Source organism: Cherax quadricarinatus, chromosome 24 (genome assembly GCF_038502225.1).
Source record: "Cherax quadricarinatus isolate ZL_2023a chromosome 24, ASM3850222v1, whole genome shotgun sequence".
Taxonomy (NCBI): domain Eukaryota; kingdom Metazoa; phylum Arthropoda; class Malacostraca; order Decapoda; family Parastacidae; genus Cherax; species Cherax quadricarinatus.
In genome coordinates this window covers 23390370-23406846 of record NC_091315.1, presented here as the reverse complement: position 1 = coordinate 23406846, position 16477 = coordinate 23390370, and the positions used below count along the sequence as shown (strand labels likewise).

Sequence of the window (16477 nt, the reverse complement as noted above, 5' to 3'; positions counted from 1 at the left end):
GGACATATCCCACCGAGGCAGGGTGGCCCAAAAAGAAGAACGAAAGTTTCTCTTTTTAAATTTATTAACATATACAAGAGAAAGGGTTACTTGCTCCAGGCATTTTAGTCTCCTCTTATGACACTAATGACTTATGGAGGAAAAATTCTGTTCCACTTCCCCATGGAGATAAGTGAAAATAAACAAGAACTAGTAAGAAAATAGAAGAAAACCCAGAGGGGTGTTTGTATATACGTATATGCTTGTACGTACATGTATGTGTAGTGTGACCTAAGTGTAAGTAGAAGTAGCAAGACATATCTGAAATCTTGCATGTCTATGAGACAGAAAAAAAGACACCAGCAATCCTACCATCAGGTTTCCATTTCACATTCACTTGGCAGGAAGGTAGTACCTCCCTGGGCAGTACTACCATCTACTACCAACCAACTACCTAGGCCAAATTTTTTTTTTTTTTTTTGTTTAACACACCAAGGCAGGGTGACTCAAAAAGAAAGAAAAAACTTTCATCATTCAACACTTTCACCATTATTCATACATAATCACTGTCTTTGCAGAGGCACTCAGATACGACAGTTTAGATGTCACTCCAAACAGCCAAACCCCTCCTTTAACCCCTTGACTGTCGCAACCCCCAATCCTGAGGTGTCTCCTGGTGTCGCAAAATTTCAAAAAAAAAAAAATTATTTTTTTTATATGAAATAATGGAGAATCTTTTCCCGGTTGTAATGACACCAAAAAACAAAATTTGATGGGAAAACTGAAGGAATTATGCTCTCGTGAAGTTAGCGACCTCGGCGATATTTACAAATCGGCGATTTCGCCCACTTTGAGCCCTATTTTCGGCTAATTCCATTGTACCAGTCGACCAAACTCATAGCTATTTCTTTAGAACTCCATTTTTTCTATCGATTGAGTACAAGAAACTGCCCTTTTACCGATTTTAACTACCCAATAATGTGGTCATAAATTTGCAATTTGGCCAATTTCACAAAAATTAAAAAATATGACAATTTCAAAATAAGGTCCAGAATGAACAATGCAGACATTCCTGGCTCTAAAATAACATTTTCTTTGTTCATCAGTCATGTCTCCAGGCCCCTCTGATATTACTCTTGCATTCTATTTTGAATTTTTATTCAAACAAAAAATAGAAGACTTACTATTATGCAGACTACTGCAATACTGTAATAATTGTATAAATAACATCAACCCATTCATGACTGCATATTAGAGTGGCTAGTTGGACATTTATTGGAAAATGACATCATTTGTTTACTTTTGAACCTTGGCAAAAATCAAACATTTCCCCTACTTTGAGCTCCATTTCCAGGTTCTTTTTATAGTAAAATCAATCAAAATCACCTCTATTTCTATAATATGTTTTCCATTCTATCAAATGAGACCAAGAAAACGAGAATACAACCATAAATACTATACGAAAATAGACCACAAAGTCGGCATTTTAATTAAAAAAAAAACGGTAGGAGTTTTTTTCTCATTATGCACTGCGTGCTCCAGGATTTTTTTTATATGGTGCACACTGACCACACAGACCCATTCTCTCACATGTGGGCCTACCAGCTTTCTCCTGTTTGATTTGAAGCCGCTAGAGGGAAAATTCTTAGGAATCCACCTTGATAATAGACTCAAATTTCATACACATAACCAACAAATTTCAAAGAAAATTTCCAAGACCGTAGGCATACTATCGAAGATACGGTACTACGTTCCACAGTCAGCCCACCTGGCTCTATATCACTCTCTTATTTACCCCAATCTCACCTATGGAATTTGTGCATGGGGCTCAACAACAATTAACCATCTCAGACCACTAATTACCCAACAAAAGGCTGCAGTCAGAAGAATAACAAATTCCCACTACAGGCAGCACACTCCACCAATATTCAAAACACTAAACCTACTCACCATACAAAACATCCATACTTATTACTGCACCTATTACATACATAGAACACTTAACTCTGATATTAACCCTCCCCTCAAACATCTCCTTGCCAACCTCAACAGAACACATGACCATAACACAAGGCACAGACCACTCTTTGATGTTCCTCATGTCTATCTCACGCTATGCAAAAACTCAATGCACATAAAAGGCCCTAAAATCTGGAATTCATTACCTGTAAATATAAAAGAAACACTACCTGTTTATAAATTCAAGTCTCTTCTCAAAGATCACTTACTCACCCAAAACCAAATAAATACTGAATAACTGAACCTTATAAATTGTATATCTTAAATGTTTCTCACAATTATATCACATAAATGTTAAACCTAACACCCAATCTAACTTTGTTATTTTTTAAATACACTACCTAACAGAATACTCCATTCGACTGAATGTACAGCAATGCATGCAACCATATGACCTGTCTTTGTAATACTCATTTGTGCTTTATTGTTATCTGTTTACAATAATGTTTTATCACTGATTACATCATTGCTTAGTTAATCTTAAGTTAATTTTAAGCCAGCCTGTAATGTTATGCATACAAGTGGCTTTGGCATGCTGCTCTTACCTGTATTTTTTTGTACCTCTGTATGTATGCTCAAATTACTAAATAAATAAATAAATAAATACGTCAAACACGGTACCTCGTAAGACGTATATATACGGCCACAACAGTCAAAGGGTTAAAGTGGAGGCACTGAACTTCCCACCTCCAGGACTCAAGTCCAGCTAACTAGTTTTCCTGAACCCCTTCACAAAATATTACCCTGCTCACACTCCAACAGGTCCCAAAAACCATTCTTCTCTCTTCACTCCTATCTAACACACTCACACATGCTTGCTGGAAGTCCAAGCCCCTCGCCCACAAAACCTCCTTTACCCTAGAATGAATAGCATATGTCATTATGTAGGTGGCAAGTGACGGTGTGTTGTTGTTGTTGTTGTTGTTGTTGGGTTTATAAGGGCCACTGAAAGCATAAGCTGTACATATTAGTGGTAGTGGGCAGCAGCAGAGCTACTACCACCATTCACACAAACAATGTACATAATTTATAAATAAGAATTATTTAACTTTAATTTATAAACAAAAAATATTCACACTTTATAAATAAGAAATATTTACACTTACTGTACCTTGGAGGAGATGCTGGCATGGGTTTAGGGTAGAAGAAGATAGGCAGGGAAGCGGTGTTGTCAGTAACCCTACATACCTCTAAGAACATTGGAGGAGTTAAGTTTCATGTCGTCTTTTTCTATTGTTTAATCGCTTAACTTACTTGCTACACTGTTAATGCTACACTTCATCGCTGGCTAGCACTATAGCCTTTACTGACTCCTGCTGCTTTAGTATCATACATATCGCAAAATCACTGAAGAAGGCACATTCTCCCCTCTCTCTTCCTCCTTCACTCTCATACTTTCCAACAGCTTCTTTCTTAAATTCCTTTGTGTTTCTCACTTTCTTTACCAAAGGAACCTTAATAGGACCTTTATTTGGGCCCATGGTTATTTATTTCGCAGTTGCACTCAATCAATAGCCACAAAAAACAATGGATTATAGCGAAATGTTAAGGTGAATGAGCAGAAGCTTCCTCACTCACCCAGAGACACAGCCAGACTGACATGAGCGGCGGGTTGACGTGACCCATATGGCCAATAAGCGAAATAACGGCCGATAACTGGAAGCCAAAAAATTGGCTGACAAGTGGAACGGCCAATAACCAAGGGTCCACTGTATATACATAATGATTTATAATATGGGAAGCAATATCAAGCTATGAATTTCCCCTTGTTGAAGAAGTTAAAATGTATCTAATATTCTAAGTGATGTACTTATCATTAAACATTAAAACCAATTAAAAATGGAAAAAACAAATATTCTAAGAAAGTGATGTACCTAGTATTAAGCATTAAAACCAATTAAAAATGGAAAAACAATCAAAATTTGGTGTCAATAAAGTAAACAATACTGTTGTACTTATGCCACTGTTGCCAAAGAGTGATCACTGTTTTGCCAAATTCAATACACCATAAAATCATAAGTTTTAACAGATTACACTCATATTAGTTGCATTCAATTCATAAAGAAGTACTCTTTCAATCTGTAAGAAAAAAAATTATTTTTCAAAACCTTGCCCTCACCTCCACCCACCCACACCCACACCCACACACACTTCGACTACATAGTTGAGCTTCAAATGGAGAGAGTAGCAGGAATAGGTTGGGAAAAACCAAACTACAAAAGGAGGAACTACTCAGGCATGAGGAACTTTCTGCAAGACATTCAGTGGGAGAGGGAACTGACAGGAAAACCAGTACAAGAAATGATGGACTATGTGGCAACAAAATGCAAGGAGGCAGAGGAGAGGTTTGTTCCCAAGGGAAACAGTAATAATGGGATGAACAGAACGAGTCCTTGGTTCACCCAAAGGTGTAGGGAGGCAAAAACTAGGTGTACTAGAGAATGGAAAAGGTACAGAAGACAGAGAACTCAGGAAAATAAAGAGATTAGCCGAAGAGCCAGATACGAATATGCACAGATAAGAAGGGAGGCTCAGCGACAATATGAAAATGACATAGCATCGAAAGTCAAGTCTGACCCAAAGCTGTTGTACAGCCACATCAGGAGGAAAACAACAGTCAAGGACCAGGTAATCAGACTGAGGAAGGGTGATGGGGAGTTCACAAGAAACGACCGAGAGGCATGTCAGGAGCTCAACACGAGATTTAAAGAAGTATTTACAGTGGAAACCAGTAGGACTCCAGGAAATCAGAACAGGGGGGTAGACCAGCAAGTGCTGGATGAGGTACATATAACCAAGGAGGAGGTGAAGAAGCTGCTATGCGAACTTGACACCTCAAAGGCGGTGGGACCAAACAACATCTCTCCGTGAGTCCTTAAAGAGGGAGCAGAGATACTGTGTGTGCCATTAACAAAGATCTTCAACACATCACTTGAAATTGGGCAACTCCTTGAGGTATGTAAGATGGCAAATGTAGTCCCAATTTTTAAAAAGGGAGACAGACATGAGGCACTAAACTACAAACCTGTATCACTAACGTGTATAGTATGCAAGGTCATGGAGAAGATCATCAGGAGTGGTGGAGCACCTGGAAAGAAATAAGTGTATAATTGACAACCAACATGGTTTCAGGGAAGGAAAATCCTGTGTCACAAACCTACTGGAGTTTTATGACAAGGTGACAGAAGACAAGAGAGGGGTGGATCGACTGCATTTTTTTGGATTGCAAGAAGGCCTTCGACACAGTTCCTCATAAGAGGTTACTGCAAAAGCTAGAGGATCAGGCATACATAACAGGAAAGGCATTGCAATGGATCAGAGAATACCTGACAGGGAGGCAACAACGAGTCATGGTATGTGACGAGGTGTCAGAGTGGGCACCTGTGACAAGTGGGGTTCCACAGGGGTCAGTCCTAGGACCTGTGCTGTTCTTGGTATATGTGAATGACATAACGGAAGGGATAGACTCAGAAGTGTCCTTGTTTGCAGATGATGTGAAGTTAATGAGAAGAATCAAATCAGATGAGGATCAGGCAGGACTACAAAGAGACCTGGACAGGCTACAAGCCTGGTCCAGCAACTAGCTCCTTGAGTTTAACCCTGCCAAATGCAAAGTCATGAAGATTGGGGAAGGGCAAAGAAGACCGCAGACACAATATAGTTTAGATGGCCAAAGACTGCAAACCTCACTCAAGGAAAAAGATCTGGGGGCGAGTATAACAACGAGTATATCTCCTGAGGCGCACATCAATCAGATAACTGCTGCAGCATACGGGCACCTGGCAAACGTACGGATAGCGTTCCGATACCTCAGTAAGGATTCGTTCAAGACTCTGTATACCATTTACGTCAGGCTCATACTGGAGTATGCAGCACCAGTTAGGAATCCACACCTAGTCAAGCACGTCAAGAAATTAGAGAAAGTGCAAAGGTTTGCAACAAGACTAGTCCCAAAGCTACGGGGATTGTCTTACGAAGAAAGGTTGAGGGAAATCGGCCTGACGACACTGGAGGACAGGAGGGTCAGGGGAGACATGATAACGACATATAAAATACTGTGCGTGTGAAGGCTTACTCAGCCCTATAACAACTTCAGTCAGTATTACCAAGGCTGGCTCCTCCTCAGGAAAATTAATGAATAGAAAAAGAAATAATAACAGACATCTAGAAACCCATCAGTTACACAACCCAGGGCAACATGGGTTTAGAACAGGTCGCTCCTGTCTGTCTCAACTACTGGATCACTACGACAAGGTCCTAGATGCACTAGAAGACAAAAAGAATGCAGATGTAATATATACAGACTTTGCAAAAGCCTTCGACAAGTGTGGCCATGGCGTAATAGCGCACAAAATCCGTGCTAAAGGAATAACAGGAAAAGTCGGTCGATGGATCTATAATTTCCTCACTAACAGAACAGAGAGAGTAGTCATCAACAGAGTAAAGTCCGAGGCAACTACGGTGAAAAGCTCTGTTCCACAAGGCACAGTACTCGCTCCCATCTTGTTCCTCATCCTCATATCCGACATAGACAAGGATGTCAGCCACAGCACCGTGTCTTCCTTTGCAGATGACACCCGAATCTGCATGACAGTGTCTTCCATTGCAGACACTGCAAGGCTCCAGGCGGACATCAACCAAATCTTTCAGTAGGCTGCAGAAAACAATATGAAGTTCAACGATGAGAAATTTCAATTACTCAGATATGGTAAACACGAGGAAATTAAATCTTCATCAGAGTACAAAACAAATTCTGGCCACAAAATAGAGCAAAACACCAATGTCAAAGACCTAGGAGTGATCATGTCGGAGGATCTCACCTTCAAGGACCATAACATTGTATCAATCGCATCTGCTAGAAAAATGACAGGATGGATAATGAGAACCTTCAAAACTAGGGAGGCCAAGCCCATGATGACACTCTTCAGGTCACTTGTTCTATCTAGGCTGGAATATTGCTGCACACTAACAGCACCTTTCAAGGCAGGTGAAATTGCTGACCTAGAAAATGTACAGAGAACCTTCACGGCGCGCATAACGGAGATAAAACACCTCAATTACTGGGAGCGCTTGAGGTTCCTAAATCTGTATTCCCTGGAAAGCAGGCGGGAGAGATACATGATTATATACACCTGGAAAATCCTAGAGGGACTAGTACCGAACTTGCACACGAAAATCACTCACTACGAAAGCAAAAGACTTGGCAGACGATGCAACATCCCCCCAATGAAAAGCAGGGGTGTCACTAGCACAATAAGAGACCATACAATAAGTGTCAGGGGCCCAAGACTGTTCAACTGCCTCCCAGCATACATAAGGGGGATTACCAACAGACCCCTGGCAGTCTTCAAGCTGGCACTGGACAAGCACCTAAAGTCGGTTCCTGACCAGCCGGGCTGTGGCTCGTACGTTGGTTTGCGTGCAGCCAGCAGTAACAGCCTGGTTGATCAGGCTCTGATCCACCGGGACCGGGAGGCCTGGTCACAGACCGGGCCGCGGGGGCGTTGACCCCCAGAACTCTCTCCAGGTAAACTCCAGACAATGATAAACACTTTATTATTTAGAAACGGAAAATGTAAAACAACAAAACATGAATGGGTATCCTAATTGAAAGAAAAATGAAATGAAAAAAATTACATTTGAAGTCAATGCTAATATAGGTATATCGTGGTAATGGGGGTGTCAGGTGTTGGTGACACTGAGTGTTGTTGAAATCGTAGCCGTTGCTGATGTGGAGGGGAGTAGCAGGTGTTGGTGACCACCACTGGCTCGTTCTTCACCAAGTATAGCCGTGTGTAATTACTTCAGATGACAGGAAAACAGGTTCGTTACCACTGCTATGATGAGGGGTTAGGTCCTGTGTTGGCTTACATAACAGGTAAGTAGACTAAACATGGGACGTCTCAGGACGTTAGTCCATCTCCTATTCTTCTCGTTGGTTGGCAAGTGACCCTCTCTGTCATTCCAAGCTGTAATGAGAGAGAGATTACCCACTGCTTAAGAAATCACTCTCCATGATAAGTACAATACCTAAAAGATGTGGTGATTATTAAAAGATTTAACAGATAAAGAATGAAAGGACTAAGTTAATTATTGGTCAAAAGTGAAGCTTTCAACCAATAAGTCCACTAAAATATGATCAGGCATGTACTTACAGTAGTGTTGGGAGCTGTGAGTAGAGTGATTTACTGTTTGACCGGAGCCCCACACGTCACCTTTCAGGGGGGGGGGGAAGAGGGAGGGGAAGGGATAGCGGGAGCTAGACTGACCCTACCTTAACAAGCAGCCGGCAATCAAACTATCACTTTCGGGGAGGGGAAAAATGGGGGGAGGGGGAATAGCGGGATCTGGACTTACCCTACCTTAACAAGTAGCCGGCAATGAAACTATTGTTACTATACACTCCCTTGCTACTCCTATCTATTGAACTTTTCCCTCACACTCCCCCATACCAAGACTTATAGTCAAGGAGTATAAGAAGAATAGGCGAGGAAAAAGTTCTAACATGTGGAAGCCACGTAAGGCAACAAATCTTCTACTGACTGTCACGACTTAACCAGTCAGAGAAATAATTGGATGAACCATTGATATACACAATATGGAACTTAAAAGCTTGGAGTGCCAATGTCCACCTCAAGAGGCGACTGTTGGTTCCCTTAAAAGTTTCTAGGTAGTATATCAAAGGTTTGTGGTCCGTTTCTAAAATGAATTCTTTTCCCAGTAGATAAAATTTAAGCTTGGAGATACCCCACACAAGAGCCAAACATTCCTTTTCTATGGTGGAGTATCTCGTTTCTGCAGGAGGGAAGTTTTAGATTTAATAAATATACAGGATTTAGGAGTGTGTGTATTTTGTGCAGTAAGCACCTGACACCTACTGCAAGAACTATACTTCTTTGTAACCTGCAAGTACATGCTTGGCCAAAAATAAGTGTGCTTGAGTTTATGCCACGTCTTACGATGCGCCAAGTGTTTGGTCACTGGCAAATCATGAGCCATTTGAAGAACAGTCTCTCGACATGGTTTAGGAACAACAAGTAGGGAATAATCTATCACTGAAGAATGAGATTTAAATACAGATTTATGTAAGATACCATTAATATATTCAAACTTATGAGATACGTATCACCAATGGATAACTTTGTTGCTAAAAGCTTGATTATGACAATCCCGAAGTGAAGGGCAATTGCGCTGTATATTGACAGTCATCCTTGGACACAAAATCTGGGAAAATAAAAGGACTTACTGTGGGAGAAGAGGAGGTAGGAGAAGCCGGGGTTATGGTCTGAGCCCTAGTCAAGACATTGAGAGTGCCGGAGGCAATACCCTTACTTTCACCCGACGAGTGGACAGGTGATCCTGCTACCTCACTATCGAGAGCAGTATCATCCGTTTCCACCCCCAAGTGAACAGTACAAGACAAAGCAGCTTCCGGTGCGGAATTGTTAAGGGGCTTATTTAACTTGCGAGGAGGAAGAGCTGGAAAACTTAGATCCACGGGTGGTGACGAAAGATCCGCCTCTGAAGGAAGAACGGCACCTTTAATGTTACCCACTATTATAGAACAAGTAATTGGGGCTAGTACCGCATTAGTCCAACTGGTGAACCATTTAGTTTTCAAGTAACAACGTATTGTAGGGAAAGTATTTTCACGACCCAAGTAATCTGAAAGAATAGAGGACACACGAGAGGTTTTAAAGTAAGGGAACAGTTTGTCCGAAATTACGATGCACGTACATCCATTGTCACGTATTATATCTGAGACTTTTATACCATTAACTGCTCCTGAACAGAAGGGTGCTTGGTCATTACTGTCAACAAAACATCTACCAACTTTCTCTATTTTCTTGGAAGGACAATCTGGACGTTTATGTCCGATACCACCACATCGATGACAGGTTGATATAATAGCTGGTGACTTTGCTTCTACTGTAGGCTTCTTAATCTTTGGTTCAGGTGAACCATTGCCCTTAAGGTTCGATCCCTTTAGGTCTTTATAGGAATTGTGAGCCTCAGCATACAGGTCAGCAGCCTCAGCAACTTCATCAGCTTTAATCAGGTTACATTCTCTGATGAATGTTCTTATCTGGTGGGGAAGAGCTGTCAGGAACTGGTCAGCAACCATGAAGTCTCTAAGAGATTCATAACTGCAATCAATTCCTGAACTCTCTATCCAAAAGTCGAACAAACGAAAGAGTGTTACCTGCAACTGCTGAAAGTTTTGGCCATGCTGTAAGGTGGCATACCTGAAATCTTTCCTGTAAGAATTTGTGGTTTTTTGATATGCTTTAAGGATTGCCTTCTTCAGTAGGTTATAATTACATATGATATCCTGTGACAAAGTTGCATAGATATTCAAGGCTGTACCAGAAAATAACATTCCTAACCTGGTAGCCCAGGTGTCAGCAGGCCATTCACAGAGGGTAGCAGTATCTTCAAACCTGATGATGTATGAAGTAATGTCTTCACCCTCTGTGAAGGGAGGTAAATTAGGTGTTGGAATATGTGCACTAGCTGCATGATGTTCAATTACTCCTTCCTCTAATTGTTGTTGTGTAAGAGTTAACTTTTTATTCTCTAATTCAATGCGAGCTTTTTCGAGCTCGCGATCTTTTTCTCTCTCTATTAACTCGAAGTTTTCTAGCTTTTTCCTCACGTTCTCTAGCTCTTTCCTCAACTTCTCTAACCTTTGCTCTTTCCTCAAGTTCTCTTAATTTAACTTGTTTCTCACATACTTTAGCTTGTTCCTCACGTACTCTAGCTCTCTCCTCACGATCAAGTCTATCACGCTCCTTTTTGTCTTCTCTCTCTCTGTCTATCTTGGTTTTCTCTTTCAATTTGATCTTTCTCCTTTTTATCCTCTCTTTCTCTTTCTAACTATCTTTCTTGATTCTCTCTATTCTTTCTCTCTCCTTATTCTCTTCTCTTTTGATTCTCTCTCTCTTTCAAGTCTTTCCTGGATCTTAGCACTAATGAAAGATTCTAAATTTTTCCCTGTTATTCCTAACTTACTTCCAGCGTTCATCCAAAACTGGTATTCCTCCATACTTGCAAGAATAACTTAAACTATCAGGGGAAATGAAACGGGTATTAAAGAAAACGGAGGGTTCAATTCCTGCTCCGCTCAAACTGTAAATAAACCAGAGGGCTCGATCCCTACTTCAATTAAACAATGTGTATTAATTAAAACGAAGGGTTCTATGCTGGCTCCGAGCAAACAGTAAGTAGAATGGGGTCACTTGACCATCCAATCTTCTCACCCACAAATCATGTGTCCTACGACAGTTCCCTTGATATAATAAAGAGCTCAATGAAACAAATTGTCACTGGAAAATCTCGGGTCCCTAGAGTCTAATCCTTCGAAGTGTTTCAAGCTCGAAAAGGTGGCAGAATTAAATATTATATCCTGCCTGACTTGACTTACAATAAATTGAGACTATAACAATCACCAAATCTTTTAAATACCTGTACCGTAGTCCTACCATAGAGAATGATTACTCATGGCCGGTGGTAACCATCTGTGGTATGCAGCATTGAAGTTCCAATGGTAGATTCGAGATGGAGTTGAATCTTGATTCAGTCGAGTTGATCCTGGCAAGGTCGCCACTTGTGAAGGCTTACTCAGCCCTGTAACAACTTCAGTCAGTATTACCAAGGCTGGCTCCTCCTCAGGAAAATTAATGAATAGAAAAAGAAATAATAACAGACAATGATAAACACTTTATTATTTAGAAACGGAAAATGTAAAACAATAAAACATGAATGGGTATCCTAATTGAAAGAAAAATGAAAAATGAAATGAAAAAAATTACATTTGAACTCAAGGCTAATATAGGTATATCGTGGTAATGGGGTGTCAGGTGTTGGTGACACTGAGTGTTGTTGAAATCGTAGCCGTTGCTGATGTGGAGGGGGGGGGTAGCAGGTGTTGGTGAACAACACTGGCTCGTTCTTCACCAAGTATAGCCATGTGTAATTACTTCAGATGACAGGAAAACAGGTTCGTTACCACTGCTATGATGAGGGGTTAGGTCCTGTGTTGGCTTACATAACAGGTAAGTAGACTAAACATGGGACGTCTCCTTCTATTCTTCTCGTTGGTTGGCAGGTGACCCTCTCTGTCATTCCAAGCTGTAATGAGAGACAGATTATCCACTGCTTAAGAAATCACTCTCCATGATAAGTACAATATCTAAAAGATGTGGTGATTATTAAAACATTTAACAGATAAAGAATGAAAGGACTAAGTTAATTATTGGTCAAAAGTGAAGCTTTCAACCAATAAGTCCACTAAAATATGATCAGGCGTGTACTTACAGTAGTGTTGGGAGCTGTGAGTAGAGTGATTTACTGTTTGACCGGAGCCCCACACGTCACCTTTTGGGGGGGGGGAAGAGGGAGGGGAAGGGATAGCGGGAGCTAGACTGACCCTACCTTAACAAGTAGCCGGCAATGAAACTATTGTTACTATACACTCCCTCGCTACTCCTATCTATTGAACTTTTCCCTCACAGCGCGGAATAGACAAGGTGGACAAAGACGGGATGTTCCAGAGAAGGGACACAGACACAAGAGGTCACAATTGGAAGTTGAAGACTCGGATGAATCAAAGGGATGTCAGGACGTATTTCTTCAGTCATAGAGTAGTCAGGCCGTGGAATAGCCTAGAAAGTGACGTAGTGGAGGTGGGAACCATACATAGTTTTAAGGCGAGGTACGATAAAGCTCACGGGGCAGGGAGAGAGAGAACCTAGTAGCAATCAGCAAAGAGGCGGGGCCAGGAGCTATGACTCGACCCCTGCAACCACAAATAGGTGAGTACACACACACACACACACACACATTGCTCATTAAAAACCGGTGGAAATTTGAAGAAATGGAAGGAATGGATGGAATGTGTGAAAGGGACTACTTAGTAGCAACAATCCAGTCTGAGGGCCATAAGGTGGTAATTGATGTAATGTACAACCCGCCACAGAACTGCAGGAGGCCGAAAAAAGAATACGACGAGAGCAACAGAGCAATGGTTGACAAACTAGCCGAGGTGGCCAGAAGAGCTCACACGGTGGAAGCAAAGTTACTAGTTATGGGTGATTCCAATCACAAGGAGACTGAATGGGAAAACCTGGAGCCCCATGGGGGTCCTGAAACAAGGAAAGCCAAGATGATGGATGTGGTACTGGAAAACCACATGCATCAACATGTTTGACACACTACCAGAGAGAGAGGTGAGGATGATCCAGCAAGACTGAACCTTGTATTCACCTTGAGTAGTTCAGACATCGAGGATATCAAGTATGAAAGGCCCCTTGGAGCTAGTGATCACGTGGTTCTGTGCTTTGACTACATAGTTGAGCTACAAGTAGAGAGAGTAGCAGGAATAGGATGGGAAAAACCAAACTACAAAAGAGGGGACTACACAGATATGAGGAACTTCCTGCAAGACATTCAGTGGTAGAGAGAATTGGCAGGAAAACCAGTAAAAGAAATGATGGACTAAGTGATAACAAAATGCAAGGAGGCAGAGGAGAGGTTGTTTCCAAGGGAAACAGAAATAATGGGAAGACTGCATTTTCTTGGACTATAAGAAGGCCTTCGACACAGTTCCTCCGAAGAGGTTAATGCAAAAGCTAGAGGATCAGGCGCACAAAACAGGAAAGGCACTGCAATGCATCAGAGAATATCTGACGGAGGCAACGACGACTCATGGTACATGACAAGGTGTCAGAGTGGGCGACTGTGACAAGCAGGGTTCCACAGGGGTCAGTCTTAAGACCTGTGCTGTTTTTGGTATATGTGAATGACATGACAGAAGGGATAGACTCGGAAGTGTCCCTGTTTGCAAATAATGTGAAGTGAATGAGGAGAATGAAATCGGTCGAGGATTAGGTAGGACTACAAAGAGACCTGGACAGGCTACTAGCCTGGTCCAGCAACTGGCTCCTTGAATTTAACCCTAACAAATGCAAAGTCATGAAGATCGGGGAAGGGCAAAGAAGACCGCAGACGGAGTATAGTCTAGGTGGCCAGAGACTGCAAACCTTACTCAAGGAAAAAGATCTTAGGGCGAGCATAATACCGTGCACATCTCCCGAGGCACACATCAATCAGATAACTGCTGCAGCATATGGGCGTCTGGCAAACCTAAGGGCAGTGTTCCGATACCTCAGTAAGGAATCATTCAAGACTCTGTGCACCATATATGTCAAGCCCATACTGGAGTATGTAGCACCAGTTTGAAATCCATACCTGGTCAAGCACATCAAGAAATTAGAGAAAGTGCAAAGGTTTGCAATAAGACTAGCCCCAGAGCTAAGGGGATTGTCCTATGAAGAAAGGTTAAGGGATATCGGCCTGATGACACTGGAGGACAGGAGGGTTAGAGGAGACATGATAACATATAAAATACTGCAAGAATTGACAAAGTGGACAAAGACAGGATGTTCCAGATATGGGACACAAAAACAAGGGGTCACAATTGGAAGTTGAAGAAGACTCCGATGAGTCAAAGGGATATTGGGAAGTATTTCTTCAGTTGTATAGATGTCAGGAAGTGGAATAGCCTAGAAAGTGAAGCAGTGGAAGCAGGAATCATACATAGTTTTAAGACGAGGTTTGATAAACCTCCTGGAGCAGGGAGAGAGAGGACCTAGTAGTGATCAGTGAAGAGGGGCCCATAGCTATGACTCGACCCCTGCAACCACAAATAGGCGACTACGTATGCACGTACGTACGTATGCACGCACGCGTGCACACGCACATGCACATACACACACGTACACGCACACACGCGCGCACACACACACACCTGTTTGGAACCCGCACTTGATAAAGCACGTCAAGAAACTAGAGAAAGTGCAAAGGTTTGCAACAAGGTTAGTTCCAGAGCTAAGGTTAAGGGAAATCGGCCTGACGACACTAGAGGACAGGAGGGTCAGGGGAGACATGATAACGACATATAAAATACTGCGCGGAATAGACAAGGTGGACAAAGACAGGATGTTCCATGGAGGGGACACAGAAACAAGAGGTCACAAATGGAAGTTGAAGACACAGATGAGTCAGAGATATTAGGAAGTATTTCTTCAGTCATAGAGTTGTCAGGCAGTGAAATAGCCTAGAAAGTGATGTAGTGGAGGCAGGAACCATACATAATTTTAAGACGAGGTATGATAAAAACTCATGGAGCGGGGAGAGAGAGGACCCAGTAGTAACCGGTGGAGAGGCGGGGCCAGGAGCTAGGACTCGACTCCTGCAACCACAAACAGGTGAGTACATACGTACATACATGCGCGCGCGCGCGCACACACACACGCGCACACGCACGCACACACACACACACACACACACACACACACACACACACACACACACACACACACACACACACACACACACATACATATTTTAATTTCTGGGTATGCAACAGTTAAGGGGTTATAAAGCAAGATATTCACAAAGAAGGATAACTAAGCTAGTCCAAATTGAAGATAGAATGCTGCTCATTCTGTAGAGCCGATTACCTTGACATTTGTTGACCCAATACGTACTTGTCAATAACACCCCAAGGCAGCTGCAAGTAGCATGCATCTCACAATTAGCAAGCGAAGAATGAAGCCTCCATCATTCCTTGAGTTGCATGACCCAAACAGGCTCTGAGCATCAAATATGGGATACAATAAGACTTGTCCAATATACATAAATGAATTCAAGCCTAAACAAAAATTCCTAGACTCATACTTTTGTCTTTGATGAAATGAACCTGAATAGCCTATGACTCATCTATTTGTGGAGTCTTAGCTCCTGGCCCTGCCTTTTCACATGGATGTTAAAAAAAAATCCCAGTCAAACTTACTTGTGCTGAGGTACAAGAACAGATTCTCCTGGAGCATAGTAGTTTTTTCCGACTCTAGCCAATTTTAGCACCTTCATGATTCGGTTAAAAAGAACGTTATAAAGCTGGATACATTTGTCCATGTCTGTTTTCTTTTTGTAAAGTATCTTTAGTGTTACAGTTTTCCCAGTTGAAGGGTTTGCAGCATGGTATAAGGCAACCTGAAAAAAAGATAAAACAACGACAAAATGAGAAAACGACTCCAAAGTCTGAAGAGAACTGCAAAAACTCAAATTTAGGTAACAGTCTCTTAGAATCAAACAAACAAAAAAAAAAAAAAAGAACTCCATTACTTTATTCAGATTCAAGTATTTTACTTCCTTATGTAAAAATATCACAGTGAAAATAAGAAATAAAACTTAAGCACTTTCATGTGTTTACACACATTGTCAGAGGAAAAGGAAAAAGACGCATGAGAAGCACATTTTAAATGCTTCTCTTGCCTCTTCTTCCTATTCCTCTGAGATGTGTGTAAGCACATAAAAGCACTCAGGTTTCATTTCCTATTTTCACTGTGGTATTTTTACATTAGCATTTGCAATCACATGTTTTATTGTGATTTCTTCCATTACTTCCTTATATACT

General features: G+C 41.6%; 1 protein-coding gene across 5 annotated transcripts in view; it reads right to left on the bottom strand.

Annotated features, from left to right (window-relative positions):
* The window catches only part of LOC128690747 (piwi-like protein Ago3), a 122025-nt gene that overhangs the window by 83617 nt on the left and 21931 nt on the right, over window positions 1–16477 (bottom strand). For all 5 annotated transcript variants that reach the window (XM_070088265.1, XM_070088267.1, XM_070088268.1 and 2 more), the window contains one exon: window positions 15854–16053. In XM_070088265.1, the coding sequence (XP_069944366.1) occupies window positions 15854–16053 (200 nt within the window). The remainder of the gene's footprint in view (window positions 1–15853; window positions 16054–16477) is intronic.